Source organism: Peromyscus leucopus, chromosome 1 (assembly GCF_004664715.2).
Source record: "Peromyscus leucopus breed LL Stock chromosome 1, UCI_PerLeu_2.1, whole genome shotgun sequence".
In the NCBI taxonomy this organism is placed as follows: Eukaryota; Metazoa; Chordata; class Mammalia; order Rodentia; family Cricetidae; genus Peromyscus; species Peromyscus leucopus.
The window spans coordinates 77,031,558-77,057,213 of NC_051063.1; the positions used below are offsets into that span (position 1 = coordinate 77,031,558).

Sequence of the window (25,656 nt, forward strand, 5' to 3'; positions counted from 1 at the left end):
GAGACCAGATGGCTCTAGGATGTAAATTCTGCAAGGGTACTGACCCTGTCTGTGCTACTGCACCCAACATTACTCTCCCGACGATTTGATTCAAATGTATTACATATTGCTAATGTTTTCAGAGTATCCTCTGCTGGGGTGGACTTCAGAGAGCCCACCTGTCCTCTGTGATAGTTTCCTTATATAATGCTAACCCCTGAATGTCTCAGACTTGGAAAACACCTGGAGGAACAGTAACAACCACAATGGAATAATTTCAACAGGGGCGTCCAGAGTGGTTAGAAAAAGACACTCTTAGAAGCCATAAAGCTTGTTAGATGAAAATCCTGGGGGCTGGAGAGGTTACGAGCACTGGCTGCTCTTCCAGAGGTCCTGAGTTCAATTCCCAGCAACCACATGGTGGCTCACAACCATCTGTAATGAGATCTGGTGCCGTCTTCTGGCCTGCAGGCACACATGCAGGCAGAACATTGTATACATAATAAATAAATCTTAAAAAAAAAAAGAAAGAAAAAGAAAAAGAAAATCCTGCTGCCAAGAATGGGCTGTATTCTCAGAGCTATTGCCAGGAAGGCCTCTGGAGCCCTGCAAATGATGAAGGCCACTGTCACTGCTGTTGGTTGCATCCCAAATCCGTCGTGGAAACATCACATTGGTTGTAGGATATGGAGAAATCAGGCAGGACTGAGCCATGAGCCCCATTCCTGCTAGCTAGCTTTTAAACAAACAAAAACACCAGGAGGTACAATGTGGGTGACAATGATTTCTGCTTATACCCATAAGTTACTGCTGTTGTCAGCCTCGGTTATTACAGGAAACTAAAAAAAAATTACTTTAAATTATGTGTATGCTCATGTGTGTGCATGTATGTAGCTGCCTGTGGAGGCGAGAGAACATCAGATGCCCTAGGGCTGGTTGTAAGCTGGCTAATGTGAATGCTGGGGACTCAACTCAGAATCTCTGCAAGGGTAGTATGGCTCTTACCTGCAAAGTCATCTGCCTAGCCCAGGAAACATTTTGCAGCAGGTGGTACTCAGCCAGTCAAGCTCCTGAAAATAAGTGACTGTTGCTGTGGCAATTCTCAGTCACAAATGGAAGACAAATGACCAGACATTGTTATCATCCATGCCATCCCCTCAAAACAAAACAAAACAAAACAAAAAAAAAAGAATGCCCTCAAAGAGGTGAAAAGAATGTATCAGCACTTAAGGGGTGGAATATTGTGCAGCTGTTCCAGCCTAACTAAAAAATGTTCCCCTCAAGAGAATGGAGGCCCTTAAGAATGAGGACGCTCAAAGGGTGTTAGGACTCATGAAGTCCTTCTCTTAAGTTATACAGTCAGTAAACAAGTGCTGAGGAGGAACCTCTTGGTCAAGGAGCTCCAGGAATGCAGCTTTCATGAGCAACTGTCCATGGTGAGGTGGGCTTTCCAATGACCTAGCTGCCTTTGTGTGACCCATGTTCCTGTAAATAACCCAGTAAACTCATTGGTTCATCATACTAGGCCTGAACTGTTTCCTTGGTCTGCTGGTGGTGTGCTCTCCAGGGTGAACATATCTGTTCCTCTCCCCAGAAGTACCACAGCATTATGGAACACTGAAGACCACCATGTGCTCTCTCTCATCAGTGTATGCATCTCTAATTTGTTTAGCTCTGCTCTTTTATGTTTTCTTTCTGAATTATGATAAAGTCACTCAAAAATTCTATTCGTGAGGCACATGGACTTCAAAAGACATGTCCAAGAGCCAGGCAGGCACGGTGATGCATGCTAAGTAGAGAGGTGGAGGTCAGCCTGGTCTAAAGAGTGAATTCCAGGATAGCTAGAGCTACATAGTGAGACCCTGTGTAAAAAACAGTGAGGGGAGCCGGGTGGTGGCGCACGCCTTTAATCCCAGCACTCGGAAGGCAGAGCCAGGCGGATCTCTGTGAGTTCGAGGCCAGCCTGGGCTACCAAGTGAGCTCCAGGAAAGGTGCAAAGCTACGCAGAGAAACACTGTCTCGAAAAACCAAAAAAAAAAAAAAAAAAACAGTGAGGGGGAAGGGGCAGTACAAGAGCATCTATAGTAGCATGGTATAACGTTCATGAATTGGGAACACCCCCACATGCCACCAACAGGAAACAAATAAATTATAATGTATTCATATAACAAAGCAACAAAACTACAGCTGTACATAATACTCACTACACAACGTTAAGAGTGAAGACAAAAATATATATGACTCCATCTGTTTAAAGTTCAATTTATTTTTATTTACATGTGTGTCCACAGAGGCTTGAGAGTACTGAATGCCCTGGAGCTAGAGTTTTATAGGTAGATGTGAGCTGCTGGATGTGGGTGCTGAGGACCAAACTTGGGTCCTCTGCAAGAGCAGTAAGTGCTCTTAACTCCTCATTGTTTTCTCCAAGCCATAATTATTTCTGAGGAAGGTGCTCTTGTATCACATTAAGATTCTTGTGTGCATGTGAGTATAGCTTTACGCATGAATGTTTTGCCTGCTTGTAAGTATGAGCACCACATACATGCCTGGTACCTGTAGAGATCAGAAGGCAGTGGAAACCCCTGGAATTGCCATTAGAGAGGTGGGAATCACCATGTAGACATGGGGAATGAAACCCAGGTCTTCTGCAAGAACAAGTGCTCTTAACTGTGGAATGTTTCTCCAGCCTTCATATGCATGCTCCCTCCCTGCCCCCTTTGTTTTTTGATACAGGGTGTCTTTGTGTAACAGTCCCAACTGTCCTGGAACTTGCTCTGTAACCAGGCTGGCCTTGAACTCAGAGATAATCCTGTCTCTGTCTCCCAAGTGGCCCCCAGCCTATATATACCACTTTAAACATTTCTTTTTCTTTCTTTCTTCCTTTTTTTCGAGACTGGGTTTCTCTGTGTAGCTTTGGAGCCTGTCCTGAACTCACTGTGTAGCCCAGGCTGGCCTGGAACTCAAGAGATCCACCTGCCTCTGCCTCCCAAGTGCTGGGATTAATGGTGTGCACCACCACTGCCCAGCTTATTTATTTCTTGATTGGTTGACTGACTGTCATCTCTCTAAAGCAAATTCAAGCAAAATTACATGTGAGAAGTCAGAACAGTGGTCACTTGTGATAAGAAATGATTAGAGGGTACTAAGGTCCCGCAGTGCTGACAACAACCCATTTGAATAGTAGCTTTCAGGTATTGGCTAAGCGTTAATTTAAACTGTACATTTGTCTGGAGTCTGCTTGTGAGTTATATTTCCAAACTTTAAGAAAATATTTAAGCTGAGTGTGATGGTGTACATCTGTAATTCTAGCAGGATTAATTCTGTAATTCTCAGGAGGCAGCAGCAGGAGGATCGAGTTCGAGGCCAGACTGGGCTACATGACCTTGCCATTTTAGGAAACAAAGCAGCAACACCAGTCAAGCATGGTGGTGCACACTGGTGACCCAGCACTGGCACAGCGACTTTGAGTACTCAGTCTGACTCAATACGCACACATATAGACCCTAGAAGTTTAAAATGTTATCAGGAGTCCCAGGATACAAATATAAAATATGCTTAATCACCTAACTGTCAGTATACAGGGCGGTTGTTCTTGGTAATCCAATTTCATTCCTCTGGAAGCAAACTGTCTGAATTCAAGCTACCTTTTCTACTTTCTAGCTTTAGGGTTTAGGACTCACAAATACCGGTTTCCTCAACTATAAAGAACAATGGTACCTACTATTGAGTCACTGTGAGGACTCAGAAGAAAGCAGCAGTGCCTGAAGCACAGCCTGCCAGTAACTACTCAATCAATGTGTGTGAGCTACTACTATGATTCCTGTCTGGCTTCAGTCATGGCTGACAGATAAGCTGGGTTTTTTCCAAGGGAAACTTCCCCATAAAAGTTAAAAAAAAAAAAAAAGTCCTAATCCTAGGAAGAGGTTAGAGGCCATCACTTAGATGCCTAGTCTTGCCTTTACCAAAGGCCCAAGAGAAAGCAGTAAAAAGAACAATTAGACAGTATTTCACCACCAAAAAAGGCTTTTATTACAAAACAAATTCTAATAAAATCAAGCCTGGTTTTCAACCCTTTCTCTGAATGGAGGCTCCTAGGATGGAGGGGTAGGGAGACAAAGCAGAGGGTAATGAAAGAAGAGAGCAGGCCGACCTCCCCGTGAAGTCTCAGGTGCTTTGAATAGCCTAGATGAGCTCTTCCAATGGTTCCCGAGAAAGGCAACGTCCTTCCAGACAGGAAGACCCACGACCCACTCCCGTCACCAGAACTGAGCACTGCCGCCGCACTGTTGGATTGGATCCAGGTCTTGACTGGCTCGCAGCAAAGGCCACCCAGGGTTACTCAGCCTGTGCAATGGTGTAGGAGAGTAGCCACAGCAGCAAGGGACCCAGAACAAGGACAGCAAACCAGACAGCAAAACTGGCCAGAATGAGTCTCCGGGCCCGGGCCCCCCAGTATATGGCCTCCTCCGACTGGCCTGCCTTATGCCGCTCTTCTGCCTGTGGGGGCAGGTTCTTGGTTAGATTCTCCCCCTGCTTCTGTCCCAAAGTGCCCACTGCCCTATTCCTCTTCTTGATCTGTAATAGCTCATATTCTCACACCCAAACATTTTACATCCTTTCGTTTGTCTTTCTTGTCTCATCTACAACACACTCTATTCATCGCAGTCCTGCCTACTTCTCAATTGGCTACAGTTAGCTTAGAACATTGCACTTGGGAATGTGCTTTTTAATGACTTTGGTTTGTTTTGTGGTATGATGGAATCAGGGCCTGGGCATACCAGCCAAGTTCTCTGTTGAACTACATTTTTGGACTCGAAAATACTTTTAAGTCCTTCTATTCCCATTCTTTTCTATCTGGAATTTAGAATTCTTGACTCAGTCTTATCCAGTCAAATCTCTCATGGTTCAATAGGCATCATCATTTTCAATCACAAAGGTTCCTTTTTTATGAGTTTGCCCCAGTGAAATTCTTATGGTGACAGAAAGTGTTTCTGATTGTCAAGATACATCCAGGGGGTGATATGATTCCAGAATGGTATTAAGTCAGCTTGAATAGCCTTCCAGTAGGCAAACATGTATGTTGAGCTTAGTAACAATGCACTTATCATGGGTAAGGGTCTGGGCTCAATTCCTAGCAATGCCACCCTGAACCCAAGCACAAAAAAGGGTACAGAGAATCTCTGACAACTACACTGCTTCTTCCAGATCCTGGATATTGCTCTTATCACTACTCAACTGTCTGCCTGTAGTTTTGCCCCTTGTGATTCAACCTCAAAGGAGGCTTTGAGTAGATCTTTCTGAAACACAAATCTGGCCATGTCACTCCTCTGAAATAATTTTTACATTGCTCTCTAGTATTCGAGATAAAGTCAAAATTCCCAAGTACAGAATTGGTGGCCCTCAGGACTCTAGATGTTTGATGTCAATTCTCAGTATTCCTCCTTGAATCCACATTTGTGCTCACTGCTGCCTTTATCTGGACTTCCTTTCACCTCAGGGACTCACCCTCTAAAAGTGATCTTCTTGTGGTCATCTTGTGAATGCTTTGATAGCCACTCACTCTAACAGATTTATCCTGTCTTACACACACAGAGACCTTTCCTTGTTCCTTTGTTTCTAAAGTACCTTTTGCTTCCCCTGTACCGCAGTAATTATCCATTTTTACAACTATCTCTTTCACAAGACATGGGTCCTTTGAAAACACTCTTATTCTTGTACTAAGCCCATAGCTAAGCATCAGTAGGTATTTAGTAACTGTTTAACTGTAGACAGATCAGATACACAAAATCACTTTCTTATACCCACCCCTGTACCCACAGGAATTTTATTCCTCACCTTGATGGCAAACACAAGGGCCATGACTCCCAGGCAAGAACAGCCACAGATAATGCTAGTAGCTGCCAAGTAGCGGAGGCGGAGCCAGCAGCAGTGGATAGGGGATGGAGAATGAGCAGCTTCCATGTTGCTCATCAAGCTCTCCGCTGCCTTCTCCTCGTCCTCCATCACCTGTGGGCGATACAGTCAAGGTACTTTTAAGCCCAACAAATGAGCTCTTGCTCTGGCGTGGTGACTCCACCCTTCTCAAAGCATGCTATCTACTGTTCTAACTCTATACTTAGGAATGCAGTCGTACTGGGAAATTCCTCCAGTGACTCAGGCCAGGAGACTAAATGCGTGGATGGAATCCTTTCCATCAGTTTAAGATTCTAAATCTTTGAAGGCAAGCACCTGTGAATATACTTGTATTTCAGCAAGTACAGAGAAGCATACTGAGAAACAGGACATGGAATCTCAAAACCTTTTGGGTAAGTGCCTTATTTTGTTTTGAGATATGGTCTCACTATGTAGCTCTTCCTGACTGGCCTGGAAGCATGTAGACAAGGCTGGCCTCAAATTCAGAGATCCCCTGCCTCTACTCCCTTGTGCTGAGACAATTTTTTTTGTTTGTTTTTTTAAACAGAGTTTCTCTATATAGTCCTGGCTGTCCTGGAACTCACTCTGTAGACCAGGTTGGCCTAGAACTCAGAGAAATCCACCTGCCTCTGACTGGAGTTCTGGGATTAAAGGCATGTGCCACCACACCTGACATGAAAACAGTTCTGGGGATGAAGGGAAAAATCATACAGTTCTTTTTTGCTGTTTAATAAAAACAAAAAACAAAAAACAACCCCCAAAAACAACTTAAAAACAAACTAACACCTAACCCAGTAGTAGTGGCAGACACTTATAATCCCAATTCTGGACAGGTGGAAGCAGAAAGATCGAGAGTTCAAGACCAGCATTGCTAGCTCAGAGTTTGAGGATAGGAGATCTTGTCTCAAAACAAAAACTAAAACACAACAACCAAAAAGCCCCAAACCCTGAACCTATCTTTGTTATGATGCCTTCTTGCCACCGTCTCTCTCCATTTTAACCCAGACCATACAACACAACCAGATTAGCAGAGAGTTCCAGTAACCTCACTGCCCATACAGAAAGCTGCATAGTGCCTTCTTTACTCACTCAGACCCTCTGTGCACATCAAAATACCTTTCTACCCTCATGTCCAATCATTCTCCTACAGCTTGGACAAAACTAAACCACCTGTGGTTCCCCATGCGCAAATAAAGAAAATGCAAAAAGAGTGAGAGGTGAGAGTCGAGCAAAAGGATGTGTAGCAAAGCTGCAATGTCAAGTTGAGGCAAGAACTGAAGCGCAGCACATGAGAAGAGCTCCAAGATGAGGGCCCAGGAGGTGAGGTCAGAAACTATCAACATGAACATAGACTCTTACCTGGCTATAGGCTTTGAGGGACTGTGAGTTTCGGCTCCTGCCTCAGGTTTGATTTGGCTTGGGTGGAGATGAAGCTGACTCATGGCTCCAAGCCAAGCCAAGGTAGAGTTGTGGGGCCAGCCACCATGTGAAGAGCCCAGGGAGCTGGGAAGGGGCATGGCCAACTCAAACCAGTTTGGCTAGATGGAGAGCAGAGGAGGGCCAAGGCATGAAGCAAATGGAGGATGCCTGCTTTCTGAAGAAAGGAGTGTAAGGAAGCACCTGAGCAAGGAGGTTGAAAGGGAACTCCAAGGTGTTGGAGAGCTGAGTGAGGGAAAGTTCAAGAGTCAGAGAAAAGAGTATGTCTGAGTGGTCTAAAACTGAGACTACGTAGCCTATCAGATCAGATTTGACAATCTTTCCTTTTCTTGACTGAGAGAGGGGTTAAGTTCTGCTTTAAAAGTATATAATCTTGGATTAGAGATCAGGTATGGGTCATTGCAAGAGGGAGGTGAAAAATTATGTCCAAGTCCCACCCAACCCTCCACCAGACCAGAAAATCAGAAGCCTCCTTACACGGATGCTTGTACAGAAACTAAGTTTATTATGTTTTCTTCTTTAAAAAAAAAAAAAAAAAAAAAAAAAAGGAAAAAAAAAAAAAAAAAACCAAACCCATCCCACCTCATTGAAGAAAAGCCCCTCCCCCTTTTCCCTAAGGGTTTGAGGCTGTGAAAGACAGCTGGGGAATCAAGTACAAGGGGGTGGGGACAGAGACTATCTTGCCACCCTTAACACTGCCCAGCTATGTAGGGTAGGAGAGAAGGGGGGTTGTGATGAGCCCCATTTCCATGACAACCAGTTACCTACCCCCTACTTTGGTGGAAAGGGAGACAGCCCCCTATGTCTCCCTGGAGGCTTCCCCCTCAGACTTCAAGTAGTGGTTAACAGAGTCAGGCCTGGGCATGGGGAAGAGACCATGGTGGGACACCTAGGTGAAGGGCTTACCACTCACGTCTTGGCCTTGCGACCTCTGTGACTAACAGTAGGGACAGATAGGTGGGGAGGAGCACTACTACGCAGGATACGCTGGTCCCCTTGGTTGGTGGTCCCAACGAGCCTGCGGGGACCGGTTCGGCGGCGTGGGGTTCCATCTCCTTCCTCCTCGTCACCTGAGGCTTCTGCCTCTGACTCCTCTACTGAACCCTCAGGCCCCAGGGGACTTGGGGGCTGCAAGCGGCCCCTCTTTGCCATCCCAGAACTCCCAACTGGAGCCCCTGACCTTTTGCGAGGCATTTTTTCAGTTTCTAGTGGGGGAACTAGAGACCCTGGACGCAGGCGGGTTGACCGGAACTTGGGAGTTAATGAGACCACAGGTGGTGTCAGTTCTAACCCACTCGGCCCACTATCTGCTAAATCCAGGTCATCCTGAATTACCGCCATCACCATGGACCCTTCACTCTTTCGTCCCCGAATGCCCTCTGCTTCAAGCCGTAGACGGGCCAGGCGGGTAAGAGGGCGGCTTCCATCCTCATCAGAGGAACTGCCTTCACTTTCCGCCTGGCCCAGGGGTTGCCGCCGCACCCCCAATCCACAACTCTCAAGGACAGAAGGGCTGTCGGTGTCCAAGACAGGGCCAAGGCTGGGCCGAGGTGATGGTGGATTCTTGGGAGGTCGGCCTCGCTTCCGCTTAGGTGGGGAGGTTGAAATAGTGACAGTGGTGACAGTGTTGGCGACAGCAGTGGGACAGGCTAGAAGTGGTGGGAGTGGTGTCAGGGGTGCTGGGAGGGGGAGTGGCTGTGTCCGGCTCTCTAAGTTGCCATCCCCTGGAGAGGATATGGTCCCAGGAATGGGCAAATCCCTTGCTTTAGGGGGACGCCCACGTCGTCTTTTTTCCACAGGTGACAAGATGGGCTCTGGTCTGTGAACTGGTTCAGGTCCGAGAGGCTGGGCCAGCCCAGGAACAAACTGGGGCCTGAGGGCAGGCTCTGCAACAGCAGTTACCGTCTCAGGCCCAGGGACTGGGTCAACCCCATTGGTTTTCCCCTTAGAGATGGATGAAGGTGTCTCATCCACCCCTCTCCCAGCATCTGCTGGAGACCTGTTCTTCTTGGGGGGCCTTCCCCTCCGACGTTTCACAGCAGGTGGAGTGATGGTAAGCTCTGCTTCTTCTCCATTCTCTGGGCTGCCCCCACCAGTCACACCCAGTTCAACGTGACGACAAGCTATGAAGGGATGCTGGGTTGGGGTGGACAGTGAGGATGACGGAGCAGCTTCACAGGGCCCACTGCTGGGAGGTGAGGATTCTGGCCCTGACATGCTGTGGGTGGATGGGCTTCCTGGACTGGTGTTAGCTTCAGATACCCCAGGTACTAGGGTGCTGGCAGTTCCCCGATGTCGCCGACGTCTCACAAGTTCTTTTTCTTCCACCACAGTTACCAGCCGTCCTGGCAGCTTTCGAAGCACTTTGGGACCTGGGGGTTGTCCTGCCCGGCCAGACCCCTGACCCCTGATTTCCACATCAGCACTGGTACGACGCCGTGGGGGACGGGCAGGTGAAGGACCCTCAGGAGAGGAGGTGGCTGAAGGTGAGGTGGATGGGGCTGTAACCTCGGCACTAACAAGTTCTTGTGGCTTTTCTGGGTTGGAGATTGGGATCTGAACCTCTCCCATTTCTTCCAAGTTCCTGTGAGCCTCCAACACCTCCTGAAGTGGCTCATCAGATGCTGCCGAGGGTGGGAGCTCCAGCCCATTGCTCTCACTCAGACTCGTGGTCAACCCCTCACCACCAGGGAGCAGTGTGGGACTAGTCCCTTCCTCAGGACCTGGCACCTCTTGATCCTGACCATTGGGGATGTTGTCAGCCTCCAGGGTTGAACTGGGTGCAGGAGTTAGAAGATTCTTCTCTGACTCAGGCAGAATATCAACAGACCCTGGCAAAAGATCCTTTGGAGGCCCAGGACTAACCAGGGAAGCCTCAGAATTGGTCATTCCAGGCAGCTCTAGAGACGCCACAGGTACCAACTCTCGTGCACACAGCTCTACTTCTGAGTTCAAAGGAAGGTTGGTAACCCCGGGAGAGATGGGCACAGGGAGGGAATCAAGTGGGGTTGGTGAAGAAGCGGTCGAATGAGAGGTTGGAGCGGGTGAGGGGGTACAAGTGGGTGGAGGGGTACAGGCAGAAGGAGAGATGCAAGTAGGAGAAGAACAAGCCGGAGGGAGCTGAAGCAGAGGTGCAGGAGTAGGCAAGATATGGACAGGAAGAATGGCTACTGGATTTGGGGCTGAAATGGGTATGGGAGCTGCGGGTAGGGCAGAAGTTACAGGGGGAGCGGGAGCTGGAGTGGGAGCGGGAGCAGGAGCATGTCGAGGCCTAGGCACTGGCCTGGGAATTCGTTCTCTCACAGGGCTGCACTGGGGAGGCATGGAGGTGTTGCAGGTAGGATGGGTGGATGTGACAGGAGTGTGGTTGGCTCCTTGAGTCTCAGCTCGAGCTCCACGAAGACGCTCACTGACACGAGTCCCCAGCCTCTCAGGAGCCTTGACTCTCTTACTGCGCCGGTGGCTGCCTCCACTAGTCCCACAAGACATCTCATCCCCAGCCCCCGATCCTTCCTCTTCCTCTTGGGGCAGTCGAAACACCTCCTCCTTGGCTTGATCCAGGTCTTTTCGGGCAGCTTCCACTTGCTCCTACCAACAACATAGCCAAACACGGTCAGCAAGAGGCAGAGCAAAGCAAGGCAGAGTAGAAACGAGCAGCTTCCACTGCCCCCTTCCCCAGAAAGACTTACTTCTGCCTGCTTGAGCTCCTCTCGGCTTACTTCCTCCAGTGAAGCCTCTAGGAACTTCATGGCATAGCGCTCAATGGGAGTCAGCTGTAGGGAAGAGGAAGTGGATCAACAGAAGGATCTAGAGCTCAGGGCCTATCACCATTATTATCACTAGGGAAGCCAGAAGAAGAAAAAAAGGTCTGAGCCCTGGCATAAGTTATGACAGATGAAGAGAAGTGGTAGCGGATCCAACACTAACCTGTTCTACAAGAGCAGCAATTTCCTGTTCAGCCCTGGACATCTCCTCCTCCTCAGCCCCAGGTCGACTGGCCTCCTCTCCCTCACCAGCAGGAAACACATCGTTCTCATTAAATTCTGCAAGCTCAGCCACTTGTTCGGCTTTGGCCTGGGTGGCTGCACGGATATCTTCTTCATCTTCTGCCCGGCACAATGCCTTCAAGGTGTACAGAAGAAAAACAAAGCATATACAAAATAAGAAATTTAAGAATTTGGAGGCCAGTAAAGTGGCTCAGCAGGTAAAAGCACTTGTCTAGCAAGCCTGACAGCCTGACTGTGATCCTCAGAACCCATACCGGAAGGAGACGGACTCTAGAAAGCTGCTCTCTGACCCCCATAAGCATGTGATGGCACACATGTATATAATGAACAATAAAGAAATTTTCAAGCCAGGCAGTGGTGGTGCACACCTTTAATCCCAGGACTCAGGAGGCAGAGGCAGGAGGATCTCTGTGAGTTCAAGGCCAGCCTGGTCTACAAAGTGAGTTCCATGAAAGGCTCCAAAGCTACACAGAGAAACCCTGTCTTCAAAACAAAACAAAACAAACAAACAAACAAAACCTTTCAAAGAAAAAAAAAGGTAATGGAGCTGGAGAGATGCCTCGACTCTAAAGAAACCTTACCACTCTTGAAGAGGACCTACCAGATGGCTTAATTCCAGCTCTAGGGGGAATCCAATCTCTCTGTTCTCCCACAGTACCTGCACTCATGTGCAAATATCCACTCATGGACATTACATATGCATAATTAAAAGTAAAAAGATTTTTTGAAACAAGAAAGTCAAAAACTTTTCAAGGCATGTTGCAGGTACATGCCCATAAACTCAGCCCTCGGGAGTCACAAAGAGCATTGCTGCAAGTCTGAAGTCAGCCTGCTCTTCACAGACTGTTCCAGGCAAGCCAGAGACATGTGAAAAGACCCTGTCTCAAAACAACACAAAATAAATAAAGTTATTTAGATCTTGTAATCACATTTTATTTATTTATGACAAGGACAACAAGGTCTTACTTACTATGTGACCCTGGTTGTCTGGAACTCAATGTGTAGACCAGGCTATCTTTGAACTAACAGAGTTGCATCTACCTCTGCTCCTGAATGCCTGCATTACATTCCTGCAGAAACACCTGAGGCAGCTGGGTATGGCAACACACACTTTTGATTTCCAGCACCGAGGAGGAAATGGTAGGTAACTTATCTGTGAGTTCTAGGCCAGCCTGGTCTAAATAAAGAGACCCCTGTCAGCCAAGCCTTAACAGTCAGACTCTATCTTAAGTAAAAATCTCTTAAACAAAAAACATTTGAATCCAAATTTATATAAAAACAGAATTATACCTGAACTCAGCAATGTTCTGCAACCAGAATTACCAAAGCAAGTCAATACTCAGCATATGATGGAATGGATTTCACTAGCTCTCCCACTAGGGAACAAATGACTAATTTATTTATTTATTTATTTTGTTAGTTATCTAAGTTAGTTAGTTTTTGTTTTCTTTGAGCACAGGTTCTGTTGTTGTTTTTGTTTTTTCCTAGAGCTGGGAATTGAACCTAGGACCTTATGCATGCTAGGCAAGTGCTCTGCCATTGCACTACACTCCCAGCACCCAAACGACTATTTTAGAACCTCCATCTCTACTTCCTTTCCTGTATAATTTAGCCTTAGAGTTTCTCTCTTTAAAAAAAAAAAAAAAAAAAAAAAGAGTAGGAATGGGTTGAGGGTGTAGCTGGTAGAATACTTGCCTAAATCATTGGTTCCATTCCCAGCAACAAAAACATGAAGAACAAAATCACAAAGTGAGAGGTGGACAGATGGCTCAGAAGAACACTTATTGCTCTTGCAGAAGATCCTTTTAGTTCCTAGAACCTACTTTGAGCAGTTCATAACAGCCTGCAGTAACAGCCTGTAAACTCTAGCTCCAGGGATTCCAATGCTCTCTTTTGGACTCTGAGCACCTATACTCATGTACATGTACGCACGCACGCACGCATGAATAATTAAATTGACATCAAACCCACTATGAGCAGCTGCCTATGGGCCACTGAATTAGCTTAGTGGGTAAAGGCAATGGCCACCAAACCTAATGACCAGAATTGTATCTTTGAAACCCACATTTTAAAAGGAGATTCCCTGACTCCCACAACTCCTACAAAATTGTCCTCTGACCCTCCACATGTAAGCTGTAGCATGTGTTTACCCTCCCCACACACAATAATTAAATAAATCTTAAAAAACAATGTCTAGAGCATGTGTTCAGTGACAACAAAGTATCTGGTAGGTAACCTTCCATGATGCTCTTCTACACCTGTAGTTTATTTTCCATTTTTCTAAGAATTATACAACATACTGCATGCTACATAATATACTGCATACTCTATAGCAAAGGCAGATGACCATAGCTAAGTTGCTTTTTTCATCAATCAATGGCCTCCAAGCTTTGAGACACATAATTACTACTTAGAGATGCACCCATCTCTCCATTAAATTTCAGTTATAAGGAAACAGGCAACACTTTTATTCCTTGATTCCATTAGTAAACCTGGGGATTCATTCAGTGGCTATTCTGGGTTAGATAAAGCAAGTACACCCATGGTGCTGAGTCCAGGGATAATATCAAATCAGATCTTGGCACATTCACCTCAAGTAAAACCCTCCCCCTTAGGCTCACTTAAAGGTAGTTCTGAAAAAATATAAGGGAAAAATGCTTAGAACCAACATTTAAGAAAACAAAAAAAAAAATGCAAAGAACAATATAACTACATCTATGGTTCTATGATTTGAATTATGAGTATTGTTCTGAAGAAGAGTTGTCAGTATTGTTGTATGTTCAATTGTGTTTACTATTAAAAATTATATGCATCTATTTAAAAAAATTATAGTTTAGTAGGTTTTGAAATGGAGGCCCAAGAATCCCCCTTTTAGATTTATGTACTATATGTGCAGTTTCCCTATATGTATGAGATTTATGTACTATATGTGCAGTGTTTCCCTGTATGTATGAGATTTATGTACTATATGTGCAGAGTTTCCCTGTATGTATGAGATTTATGTACTATATGTGCAGAGTTTCCCTGTATGTATGAGATTTATGTACTATATGTGCAGAGTTTCCCTGTATGTATGAGATTTATGTACTATATGTGCAGAGTTTCCCTGTATGTATGAGATTTATGTACTATATGTGCAGAGTTTCCCTGTATGTGTGTGCACCTCATGCCTTAAGGGGTCAGGAAAAGGTACTGGATTCTCTAGAACTAGAGTCACAGAAGATTGTGAGCCAGCGTGTAGGTGCTGAGAATTGAAGCCAGGTCCTCTACAAGAGCAGTAAGTGCTTAACAAACAGCTGAGCCACCTCTCTAGACCCTCCCTCCCCACTTTGAAACAGGTCTCTCTGTGTAGCTGTAGACCAGGCTGGCTGCAGTTCCTGTACTCCAGGAAGTAGACAATGTCTCAAAACAAACAAACAAAAAAAACCTTTAAAATCTGGGCTGGGAAGATAACTCAGCAGGTAAAGATACTTGCTAATTTAATTCCCTGGAATGCACATAGTGAGGAGATAAACCACAAAACCAAACTAAAAAAAACAAACAAAACCAAGCATCTCTACAGAAAACCACAACCAATCAAAATGCAGAGTCATGGAACCCTGTCCCAATGGATACATCCACAAAATAACTCCACATCTAAAGCTCAGGAGACATTTTGGAAGAGGGGGCAAAAATACTGTAAAAGCCAGAAAGATGAGGCAATTTGTTGTGAGACTGTGTCTCTTCGTAATGAGAGAAGCTATAACCATGAAGTCTCACCAATGGCTGCCTAAACATTAGCTGAACCAGGACAACTGCAATAGACGTGCCAAAGTGGATGGGGAAAGACCATGAGGCCACAACACTACACAAAGAACTACAAGCAACTAAGGAATGCTGAGAGCAGGCGGAACAGTCTTCCCCAGGGAAGAACACACCAATTGGTCAGCTCTGAAAACATACGTGAGTAATATTAAATGGACTGAACAGGTTGTACTTATGTATTTCGGAATATACATATAAAACCCTGTCTTGAAAAACCAAACCAAACCCCAAAACAACAACAAAAAACAAAAACAAAAGAAAATCAAACAAAACAAAACAAAAAAACCGCTGATTATAAAGTGGGAACTAGCAGAAGCTGTACTTTCCCCTGACATATTCAAATATAAATGAAAGCCAACATATATCTAAGCATCGGTGCTATTTTAGGATTGACCCCTCTTTTGTTACCTGCTCCAAAATATGAGTCTGCTTACTGGCCACAGCTTCCTCTTCCTCTTCAGGGACAGAAGATGCAGAGGAGCCGGGCGGCTCCTCCAGAGGCATATCAAACAACTCTCGGATGGTCTGCTGTTGGATATAACAAGGGAAGAGGTCAGCCAATGGAATATTACCTCTAGGCCAAAAAACGTTGAGGTATGGAAGTACGACTGAGAGACAGATCTGTGGAGGTCAAAGCACAGCTGTCTAGCAAACAAAGGAACTTTCAAGAACAAAAGTTCCCTTCTGTCTAGACTGAAGGGTTTTATTTTGTACCTGTTTAAAATAGGCTGTAGTGAAGTTGCCTCCCTCGATGGCCATGTCTCCCAACATTCTCTTCTGATTTGCCTTTTTTAGAATGTTCTCCTCTACTGTTCGTTCACTGATAAGCCTAGGAAATGGAAGTGGTGTAAACAGCCAAATATATCAAGGTATCCTGTATATAAAGAGGAAGTAAGGCAATACCTATAGATGTGGACATCCCGAGTCTGACCAATTCGATGACAACGATCCTGGGCCTGAGCATCCATGGTGGGATTCCAGTCGCTGTCATAAAAAACAACAGTGTCTGCTCCTGTCAGGTTCACACCCACACCCCCACTTCGAGTTGAAAGGATGAAGCAGAATATGCGTTTGTCAGCATTGAACCGTTCCATCAAGGCCTAAAAGGAAAGGGAAAAAAGATGGTATTTGGAGACTTATTCCTAAAACAAACCAAAGGCTTTTTAATTTTTAAGGTCCCTTCTCTAAGCTGAAAGCTTGAGAAAAAGAAACAGAAGCTGAGGGGAGTCTCTAGAGGGCTAAGGATGCCTCAGTTACCTGTCTCTGTTCAACTCTAGTAGACCCATCCAGACGCAAATATAGGTGACCATGATAGGTGAGAAACTGCTCCAACACATCCAGCATTCGGGTCATCTGGGTGAAAATGAGCACCCGGTGGCCCTCTGCCTTGAGCTGCCGCAACAACACTGCCAATGTTTGCAACTTTCCTGAAGAAATATGAAAGAGTATAAGTAGTTAGTTACACGATGATACAGAGAAAATAATACTAGAAAGCTACAGTTGATAGGTAATCAAGACCTTATGCAAAGGTTTCAACTAGTCCATTGAATAAAAACATTTAACTCTTCATTTTCTACTTTTTCTTTTCTTTTGTTTTTGAGACAAGGTTTCTCTGTGTAACAGCTCTAGCTGTCCTGGAACTGCTTTGTAGACTAGGCGGACCTCAAACTCATAGAGATCCGCCTGCCAGAAATTAAAGGTGTACACCACCAATGCTGGGCACAGGCTAGGATGTTAAGACGTTTAATGTTCCAACACATAGAAATGATGCTGAGGCTCAAGAAATTGCAAGAGTACTTGTTGCTAGTGCAGAGGAACCAGGTTAGGTTTCTCAGCACTCACACGGTGGATCAGAACCATCTGTAATTCTAGTTCCAGGGTATCTGATGCCCTCTTCTGACCTTCTTGGGCACCAGGCATGCATGTAGCACATATACATACACACAGGCAAAGCACATCAAATCAGTGAACCTAAATTATATTTTTTAATTACGACAAACAAAATAACATTTATATTATTTCTAGTGAGTAAACTAGAAAGAAGACCAATGAGTAAAGATACCTGCTGCCAAGCATGACAATTTGAGTTAGTTTTGGAACCCACATGGAACCAACTCCCACAGATTATCTTCGACTTCATACCTTGTGGTACCCACAGAAAACTAACAAAGTAATAAAAACTTCTGGTAGTGTTGGACACCCTGGAGTTACTTTATTGTCAGCTCAAGTTTCAATACATATGTGTGGTGAGGGGTGAGCTAGGGATTGTATTTAGGGCCTTGTGCATGCTAGGAAAGCACATGCCACTCAGCTGAACCTCCAGCCCAGTTTCAAAAGACCTGCAATTAACCTATTATGGTTTCAGACGTTATTTAAAATGGGGGTGGGGTGGGGAGAAGGAGGCTGCAGAGATGGCTCAATGATTAAAGTATTTGCTATGTACGCTTGAGTGCCTCAGTTTGAATCCCTAGAATCCATGTAAAAGCTGGGATGGGGGTGAAGACAGGAAGATATATATAGCAATCAATCATGAAACTGTATAACAACATGAAATTGCCAAAAAATAAATTTAATCAATTATAGAAAAAAGGTGGAGAGTGACAGAGAAGAATAATTGACATTGGCCTCTGGCCTCCACACTCAAAACATAGGCACATGCACTCACACATACAGAACAGACACATTATATACACAAGAAAATTTCTTTCTCTCTGCCCCCTGCCCCCAGACCAAGTATTACTATGTAGACAAGGCCTCAAACTTATCTCCCTGCTCAAGCTTTTCAGATGCTCAGATTACAAGCATGTACTACCATCCCAGGCAAAAAACGTATTTTTTGGTTTTGTTTTTAACTGAGCAAATATGAGTAAAAATTCATCTTTTCTCACATTCTAGGACATTTAGGAAATTGTCAAGAGTTTTGGCAGTTATCATAACACCATGCAAAAATCAGGAGAATAAATAGGAAGAGAGTTAAGGGGTAAAGATTTCTCTTTTCTTTTCTTTTTCTTTTTTCTTTTCTTTTCTTTTTTTTTTTTTTTTTTTTGTCTTTCTAGACAGGGTTTCTCCATGTAACACCTCTGGCTGTCCTGGAACTCACTCTGTAGACCAGTCTGGCCTTGAATTCATGGAGATCCCATGAGAACTGGGATCAAAGATGTGTGCCACCATTGCCAGCTCAGAATTTATTATGTAAACAACAAATGTTCTTGTGGTTTAAGCCACTGTAAAACTTGCTTTTGTTTCTTTCAGTCAAATGTATTCTATTAAATGAACGGTTCTTGTTTTTAACTGTGCAGGCTAATGTCACCACAAATCATTTCCCATGAACTTTTTAAGGCAAGCTATTGGTTTGTAGTCCTGCTAGGCCTGAAACTTGCTACATAGGCCATACTAGTCTTGAACTTGCAGTAATCTTCTTGCCTCTTTGTCCTAAGTGTTAGGATTATAGGTGTACACCATCATACGCAGCTGCCTTTTTCCATAACTTGTGGGTTTCTTTCAAGACAAGGTTTCTCTCTGCAGCACTAGCTGTCCTGAACCAGCTCCATAAACCAGGACTCAAGAGATCTGGCCTGCCTCTGCTGGGACTGAAGGTTCCTTCCATACTCTGCTCATTATCTCAAATGAAAAGCAAGATGACAAAAGTCTTGATAACCACTGAGTAAATAAATCAATTAACATCACATCCACTTAACTTCCACAAAAGCTACCTCTACGCTGCATCTCTTTGATGTAAATAGTCTTGACACTAAGAGTGCAAAATATTCTGGGTATGCAGAAGTTCAAGGTCATCCTCGGCTCCATAAGCAAATCACTGGCCATCTTGGTACACATGAGACATTGTCTCAAACAAAACTATGAAAATATTGAGGGTCCTGCAACAGCCAAGAACTCACCACAATCATACTGGATGAGTCTCAAGTCAGGGAACTGGGTACGCATATTACATACAATACGGTGCAAAGGACGGGCGCGGGGCCAGAGCTCACAGGCCAACTGCTCCTGGAAGGCTGCCTGGTGAGGGGCCATCCAAGGAGGTGGGTGGCAGGCATGCAGGGAAGGGGGAGGTGCCTCCACAGGAGGCATGACAAAGATGAACCTGTGAAAGGAAAAAAGCAAACAATGTAAAAGACATGACCCTGAAATATCACAGAAGTTAGCACCTTCATAAGCCCTAAGAACAACATCCACTGAAGACCCAAGACCCACTTCCCATCATCACTTAGCCCTGCCAACCTCTCAATGATTTCTGATAGCTGGTCTAGTCGCTGCTGGGGAAACAGTACAGCCTGATGGGCAGCCTCGGTGTAAGTCCAAAAGATGGGGTGGCTGGGGCCAGGAGAACGAGGGCTGATGGGGCTGGCAACAGGTTGGGGCAAAGTACAGAAATCCAGGACTTCAGTCCCATACACGGGTGCCAGGGCCCCATGAGCCTCACTAAGTTGGAAAATCCGTTCCAGGCGTTCAGATCGCTGCTGCTTCCGCTTTTCTTCCAGAGAATCCTAAAGAAGAAAAAACAAAAATTGGTGTACTCAAGAATTTTGAAACAAAACTATAATCTAGATTCTTATAGATGGAGTCTATAGTAATGAGATCTAAGGCACATACTGTGAGCTTTATCATTTTCAAAATTTGTCAATGAAAACTGCTGTTTTCTCAATGTCAAATGAAATCATCCTCTACAAGAGAAAACTCATCTTTCCTTGTATGCTTATTAAAGCAGAATTCCTGAACATCAAAATGAAGACCCACATATCCAACAATTTATAGCATGGCTGATTTGTGGCAATTTTCTTATGTAACATTCAACTTCAGGACATCTAACTTATTTTCTTGTAGTAGGTCCATGGAATGTGAATGAACACTTACATGCACACACACAAATAAATAAATATAATTTAAAGTCAGCAGATAGAGTCAGGTGTGCTGCATTTAATCCAGCACTCTTGAGGGGGTACAGTCTCAAAAAAGGGGGAAAAAAAAGATCAGGGGGTGGGAGCTGACTACAACAAAAAAAATGACAAAGGGAAGAATGGGAAAGCATGAAATAATGAGGGTATTCTTTTGTTTTTGAGATAGGGTTTTTCTCTGTGTAGCAATGGCCATGCTGAAACTCCATTTGTAGACCAGCCTGGCCTCAAACTCACGAGATTCTCCTGCCTCTGCCTCCTTGTGCTAGGATTAAAGATGTGGGCCATCACCACCCGGCTAAGGAGGGGCCTTCTAATGAGGAAGCAAAATCGTTCTGCATGATGGTGGAAGAAAGACTGGGAAAAAGCCAAGAAAAACATGAACGCTTCATGCTTTACTTAGGCGATAACCTAAATGATTTTAGATAAACATACTTTTCTGTATTTTGGGTACACTTAAAAAAAAAAACAAACAGATTTTCTGTAAAAAATTTTTGTTTTCTTTTTTCTTTCTTTCTTTCTTTCTTTTTTTTTTTTTTTTTTTTTTTTTTTCGAGACAGGGTTTCTCTGCGTAGCTTTGCGCCTTTCCTGGAGCTCACTTGGTAGCCCAGGCTGGCCTCGAACTCACAGAGATACGCCTGGCTCTGCCTCCCAAGTGCTGGGATTAAAGGCGTGCGCCACCACCGCCTGGCTTATTTTTCTTACATAATTTAACTTTAATAGTTCATTTCAAGTTCTGTCACTGTGAAAGAAATAAAATTCCATAATGTGAGGTTAGAAACTATACAGTACACATTAATAGTAATTAACAGTAATAGACACTAGTAGCAATACAAACAAATATGGGGTAGGGGTTGCCAATGAGAACTAGTCAAATCACCCACTGTATAAATAAAAGGCTATTTTTTCTTTTATGTACATAATTTTTACCTCAACCAAATAATCAATAGGGTACATAATTAAAATTCCAACTAGCATTATATGATAAACCAAGTAAGTTCAAACCAAATATTGCCTACAAACATTATAGAATACTTATAAAATATTCTAATTATTCATGCAAATTTGTATTTGAAGTTATATAGCACACATATAACTTAAGAGTCATAATTATCAAACTACTCCCATGCTCCCTGACAAGATAAACCATACCCCCCCAATACATATATTTTTAGTATTTTAGCATTCACAAACACATATACTAAGTATGTAGGACAGCACTATTTTTTTAAAGCATAACTTATCAGTGAATTCTTTAATGAATTACAGTAGGAACTGAAGATATACTCTGAAAAGTATTGACAGATATTTCTGGTCCTATAATTCTATAATCCTCATAGTGGTAAGACATATGGTAGATTTAAATGGAGTCAGACATCTCTTCATTATTCTGATCATTTTACTTCTAAACAGATACAGACCTTGGGTTTAATCACCAACACAAAAACAAAAACAATTTTAATGTGGTGTATATGCACAATTGGGTTTTATCCAGCTATAAAGAAAAGTCAAATTGTGAAATATGCATGAAAATGTATGGAACTAGAAATATAATGAGTAAGGTAGTCCAGTCTCAGAAAGATGTTACATGTTCTCTATCCTATTTGTGGATCCTCGTTTTGAAATTTTAAATTTGAAGTGCCTGTAGAGACCAGGAAGCTATAAGGGGGATAGAACACATGACATTAGAGCAGCCATTCCCAACATGTAGGTCATGACCCCTTCACAGGGGTCACATATCAGGTATCCTGCATCAGATATTTACATTATGATTCATAACAGTAGCAAAATTACAGTTAGGAAGCAGAAACAAAAATAATTTTATGGTTGTTTATGACTGTTAAAGGGTCTAAGCATTAGGAAGGTTGAGAACCACTGCATTAGAAGCAGAGACTATCAGGTACGGAAAGGGATGTGGGTGGGGAAAAGGGGAGAACAGAGGATAAAGGGAGAATTAACCAAAACTAAGTGTGAAGAAATCATAAAGAAACATGTAAGTTAATGTAAAAATATTCAGGGCACACATTCCAGGCCAGCCTCCTAAGCTCCAGAACAACAGCCAGGGCTACATAAAGAGATCCTGTTTCAAAATAAATAAAAATAAATGTGTGTGTGTGTGTGTGTGTGTGTGTGTGTGTGTGTGTGTGTGTGTGTGTATAATTAAGGGGTAAGAAATATGACCTAACATTTAAGAGGGCTCGCTCTACAACTGTGAGTACCTGAATTTGGATCTCAATACCCAAGTCACACACTAGTCAGGCACACTAATTAACGCCTGTGGTCACAGCACTGCAGGGGACCAACAGGAGAATTGTGAGGTTTGTTGGTTCCAGGCTAGCCAGGAAAATGTAAACCCCAGGTTCAGAGAGCACCAGGTCTCAAATTAGTGAACACAGTTAGAGGACCCTCGATGCCCTTTTCTTAACTCTCTTTCCCTGTCAAGCACACAAATACATACTTTTGTGTGTAGGTGTTTTGTGTGCACCTATGTCTATGGACCACGTGCATACAGTGTCCCAGAGGCCTGAAGAGGGTGTTGCATCCCCTAGAACTGGAGTCATGGATGGTTATGAACCACCCCATGTGAATGCTGGGAATTAAACTCCAGTCCTCTATAAGAATAGTGCTTTTAACAACTGGGCCAACGCTCCAGCCCATACACATTTGGAAAAAAAAAAGACAGAAAACAAGAAGGCATAAGCAGGTAACTTATTGCATGGGTGGATAAGGCTATTTCTAAAAGCCTTAGGCTAGTTATCAAATGAAATCTAGTTGCCAGGTATGGGATATCTACCTATGAGTTGATTGATGGTCAGGGAGAACCCAGAAGGCTCCTAAACAACACAGGCTGTTCTTAATGCTCTTGGTTTCCCTCAAGACAACATAGTAAGACCCTATTGCAGAAGACTCCACACATTTTGGGTAGGGCCTAGCTGTCATAGTACCACAAAATGTCCAACAAACTACTGGCAGAATAAAGTCAGCAATGGCCTTTTCTGGTTGTGAACCCTACAAGTTATAATACCAACATGCCAGGCAAGATGTGCCTATTAGTTTAACAGTAGTATGCTATGGAAGTATCCAATTACTTTCTGCTTGGGTTTGAGTCATCCTTCACAGGAAGGAGGTTGGTACTTTAAACCTGCCCAAAAGTCCGTGGCTGGGCTGGTAAAATGGTTCAGTCGGTAAACACTGTCACACAAGCCTGACTATGTAGTTGACAGTGCCAAGCTATATCCAAAACATTTCTATGTTTAGATCATCTTGTACTCAGATAACCACAATTTAATAACCACCCCACTCACGCTCATGTGAGACAAATTAAATTCAGTGGGCCACCAAGGATAAAACACAAACAAAAGACTTTAAAGTAGGAGGGGGTCTGCTGTGGAATAGACTATTTGTTTCACTACATAAAGATGTGTTGTTTAACTATGTAAAGATGTGTTGCTGTTTCCCTTGCCTGCCTAAGGCACCTGATTGATCTAATAAAAAGCTGAATGGCCAATAGCTAGGCAGAGGAGGGATAGGTGGCGCTGGTGGAAAGAGAGAAAAGGGGAACCAGGGCTTAGCCAGACAGATAAGGAGGAAGCAGGAAAGCAGGATGGCAGGACATAGGTGAGGTAAACAAGCTTCGGGGCAGCACATAGATGAATGGAAATGGGTTCATTTAAGTTTAAAAAAAAAAAAAAAAAGCTAGCTAGAAACAAATCTAAGCTAAGGCCAAGCATTCATAATTAATAATAAGTCTCTGTGTCATGATTTGGGGGCTGGTGGCCCAAGAAAGGCTGCTACAGGGAACTTGGGGGAAAGGGTTCAACAGGGTTGGGAAGGAATGCAAGATAGTTGTGGAGGGTGAGATGGCCAACACACACAAACACACCTTTTTTAATATCTATTTTTATGTGTATGGATGTTCTGCTTCCTATATGACTGTGCACCATGTATGTGCAGTGTTCACAGAGGTGGGTGTCAGATCCTCTAAGACTGGAGTTACAGATAGTTGTAAGCCACCATGTAAATGCTGGGAATTGAACCCAGGTCCTTTGGAAGAGTAGTCAGTACTCTTAACTGCTGAGTCACCTCTCCAGCCCACTACTTGTTATTTTTTAGGTTTAAAAACAGCTACAGAAAGGCTAATCCCAAAAATTTTGACAAGAGCCAGAAAATAAAATGGGGTGGGTGGGAACTTGCTAACAGTCACCTAGGTATCCTAGAGCTTAAAAGGTCAACTTATCAGCCTGAAAATTGGAAAGACCTTGATTGATTTCTTTCCTATATCTGCCCTTCTGGTTTGTCTTTAAAACTACCAAATTATTGTCAGACATGGTGGTACACCCCCCCTTTAAGCCCAGCAATTGGGAGGCAAAGGCAGGGGGATCTCTGTGGGTTACAAAGCAAGTTCCAGGACAGACAGAGCTGTTACATAGAGAAGCCCTTTTTCAAAAAACAAACAAAACAAAACAAAACTTCTACCTTTTGTAAAAGCATTCATGATGCTTATAGTTTTATGTAATTACATTATCTTCTTTTCACTGAACTGCAAACCTTATATAACATGGCTAATTATTTGGCATAAAAGTAGGTTCTTAATGTTATCACTGGAGATAGTTCTTTGGTAGAACTCTTGCTTACCACACCGACAGTCCTGCATTTGATCCCTGGCATGGAGAAGATGGGAAAAAAAACAAAAAACCTGGAACCCAGGTAACCATTCTGGGGGAAGAAGAGGAAGCCCACCCCAAGTCAAGAAATTATTTTTGATTGGTGTTGATGTTCACACTTTTATTCCTAGCATTTGGAAGGCAGAGAGCTACATAGTGAGACCTTGACTCAAAAACTACCAAAAACAAACAGAGAAGAAGCTATTCACAGTTGACAGCTGCTGGGAAAAACAATGTCAGTTTTGTCAACAGAGTAACACTGGGTCTATCAACCCCACTACAGAGCAGGCCCCAAGATCAGGAGGAGTTGGCCAACACAAATTAGCTCCACTTTGTGTGTGTGTGTGTGTGTGTGTGTGTGTGTGTGTGTGTGTGTGTGTGTCATGGTGGTGATGGGTTGTTACTTTTAACAGAGAGAAAAAACAATGAAGGTGGATGGGTGGGAAGGTCAAGAGGATCTGGTGTAGTTGGGGTAGGGTAAAGAACATAATCAAAAAAAATTTGGGGGGACTGGAGAGATGGTTTAGAGGTTAAGAGCACTGGCTGTTCTTCCAGAGGTCCTGAGTTCAATTCCCAGCAACCACATGATGGCTCACAACTATCTGTAATGAGATCTGGTGCCCTCTTCTGGCCTGCAGGCATACATGCAGGCAGAACATTGTATAAATAATAAAAATCTTTAAAAAAAAAAATTTTTTTTGTTGTTTTGTTTTTCAAGACAGGGTTTCTCTGTGTTGCCCTGACTGTCCTGGACCTCGCTCTGTAGACTAGACTCATCTTGAACTCAGAGATCTGCCTGCCTCTGCCTCCTTAGTGCTGGGTTTAAGGCGTGCACCACCATGCCTGGTGATCAAAATATATGAAATTCTTGAATAATAAATAAAAACGTTAAAAGAGAAGAAAAGAATTCTTAGAACTCAATAGTAGGCAAGCACAAGT

The 25,656-nt window shown here is 43.8% G+C and overlaps 2 protein-coding genes across 6 annotated transcripts in view; both read right to left on the reverse strand.

The window, feature by feature from the left end:
• Nucleotides 1-3,984: 3,984 nt before the first annotated feature.
• Tmem265 (transmembrane protein 265) lies at nucleotides 3,985-7,825 on the reverse strand. Of its 2 annotated transcripts, XM_028885585.2 has the most exons (3): nucleotides 7,252-7,825; nucleotides 5,815-5,985; nucleotides 3,985-4,476 (listed from the first exon to the last, which is right to left on the reverse strand). In XM_028885585.2, the coding sequence occupies exons 2-3, from the start codon at nucleotides 5,980-5,982 to the stop codon at nucleotides 4,315-4,317; spliced, it is 330 nt and encodes a 109-aa protein (XP_028741418.1). In that variant the 5' UTR covers nucleotides 5,983-5,985; nucleotides 7,252-7,825; the 3' UTR covers nucleotides 3,985-4,314. The 2 variants fall into 2 exon arrangements, with proteins under 2 accessions (XP_028741418.1, XP_037066251.1); XM_037210356.1 differs by lacking the exon at nucleotides 7,252-7,825 and having other exon boundaries at nucleotides 5,815-6,324.
• Nucleotides 7,826-7,886: 61 nt separating this feature from the next.
• LOC114704376 (Snf2 related CREBBP activator protein) overlaps nucleotides 7,887-25,656 on the reverse strand; it is a 50,434-nt gene continuing 32,664 nt past the window's right edge. For all 4 annotated transcript variants that reach the window (XM_028885583.2, XM_028885584.2, XM_028885580.2 and 1 more), the window contains 9 exons: nucleotides 19,380-19,645; nucleotides 19,040-19,242; nucleotides 16,398-16,567; nucleotides 16,044-16,240; nucleotides 15,855-15,969; nucleotides 15,549-15,668; nucleotides 11,257-11,451; nucleotides 11,019-11,102; nucleotides 7,887-10,917 (listed from right to left, as the gene is read on the reverse strand). In XM_028885583.2, the coding sequence (XP_028741416.1) occupies nucleotides 8,239-10,917; nucleotides 11,019-11,102; nucleotides 11,257-11,451; nucleotides 15,549-15,668; nucleotides 15,855-15,969; nucleotides 16,044-16,240; nucleotides 16,398-16,567; nucleotides 19,040-19,242; nucleotides 19,380-19,645 (4,029 nt within the window). In that variant the 3' untranslated portion in view covers nucleotides 7,887-8,238. The remainder of the gene's footprint in view (nucleotides 10,918-11,018; nucleotides 11,103-11,256; nucleotides 11,452-15,548; nucleotides 15,669-15,854; nucleotides 15,970-16,043; nucleotides 16,241-16,397; nucleotides 16,568-19,039; nucleotides 19,243-19,379; nucleotides 19,646-25,656) is intronic.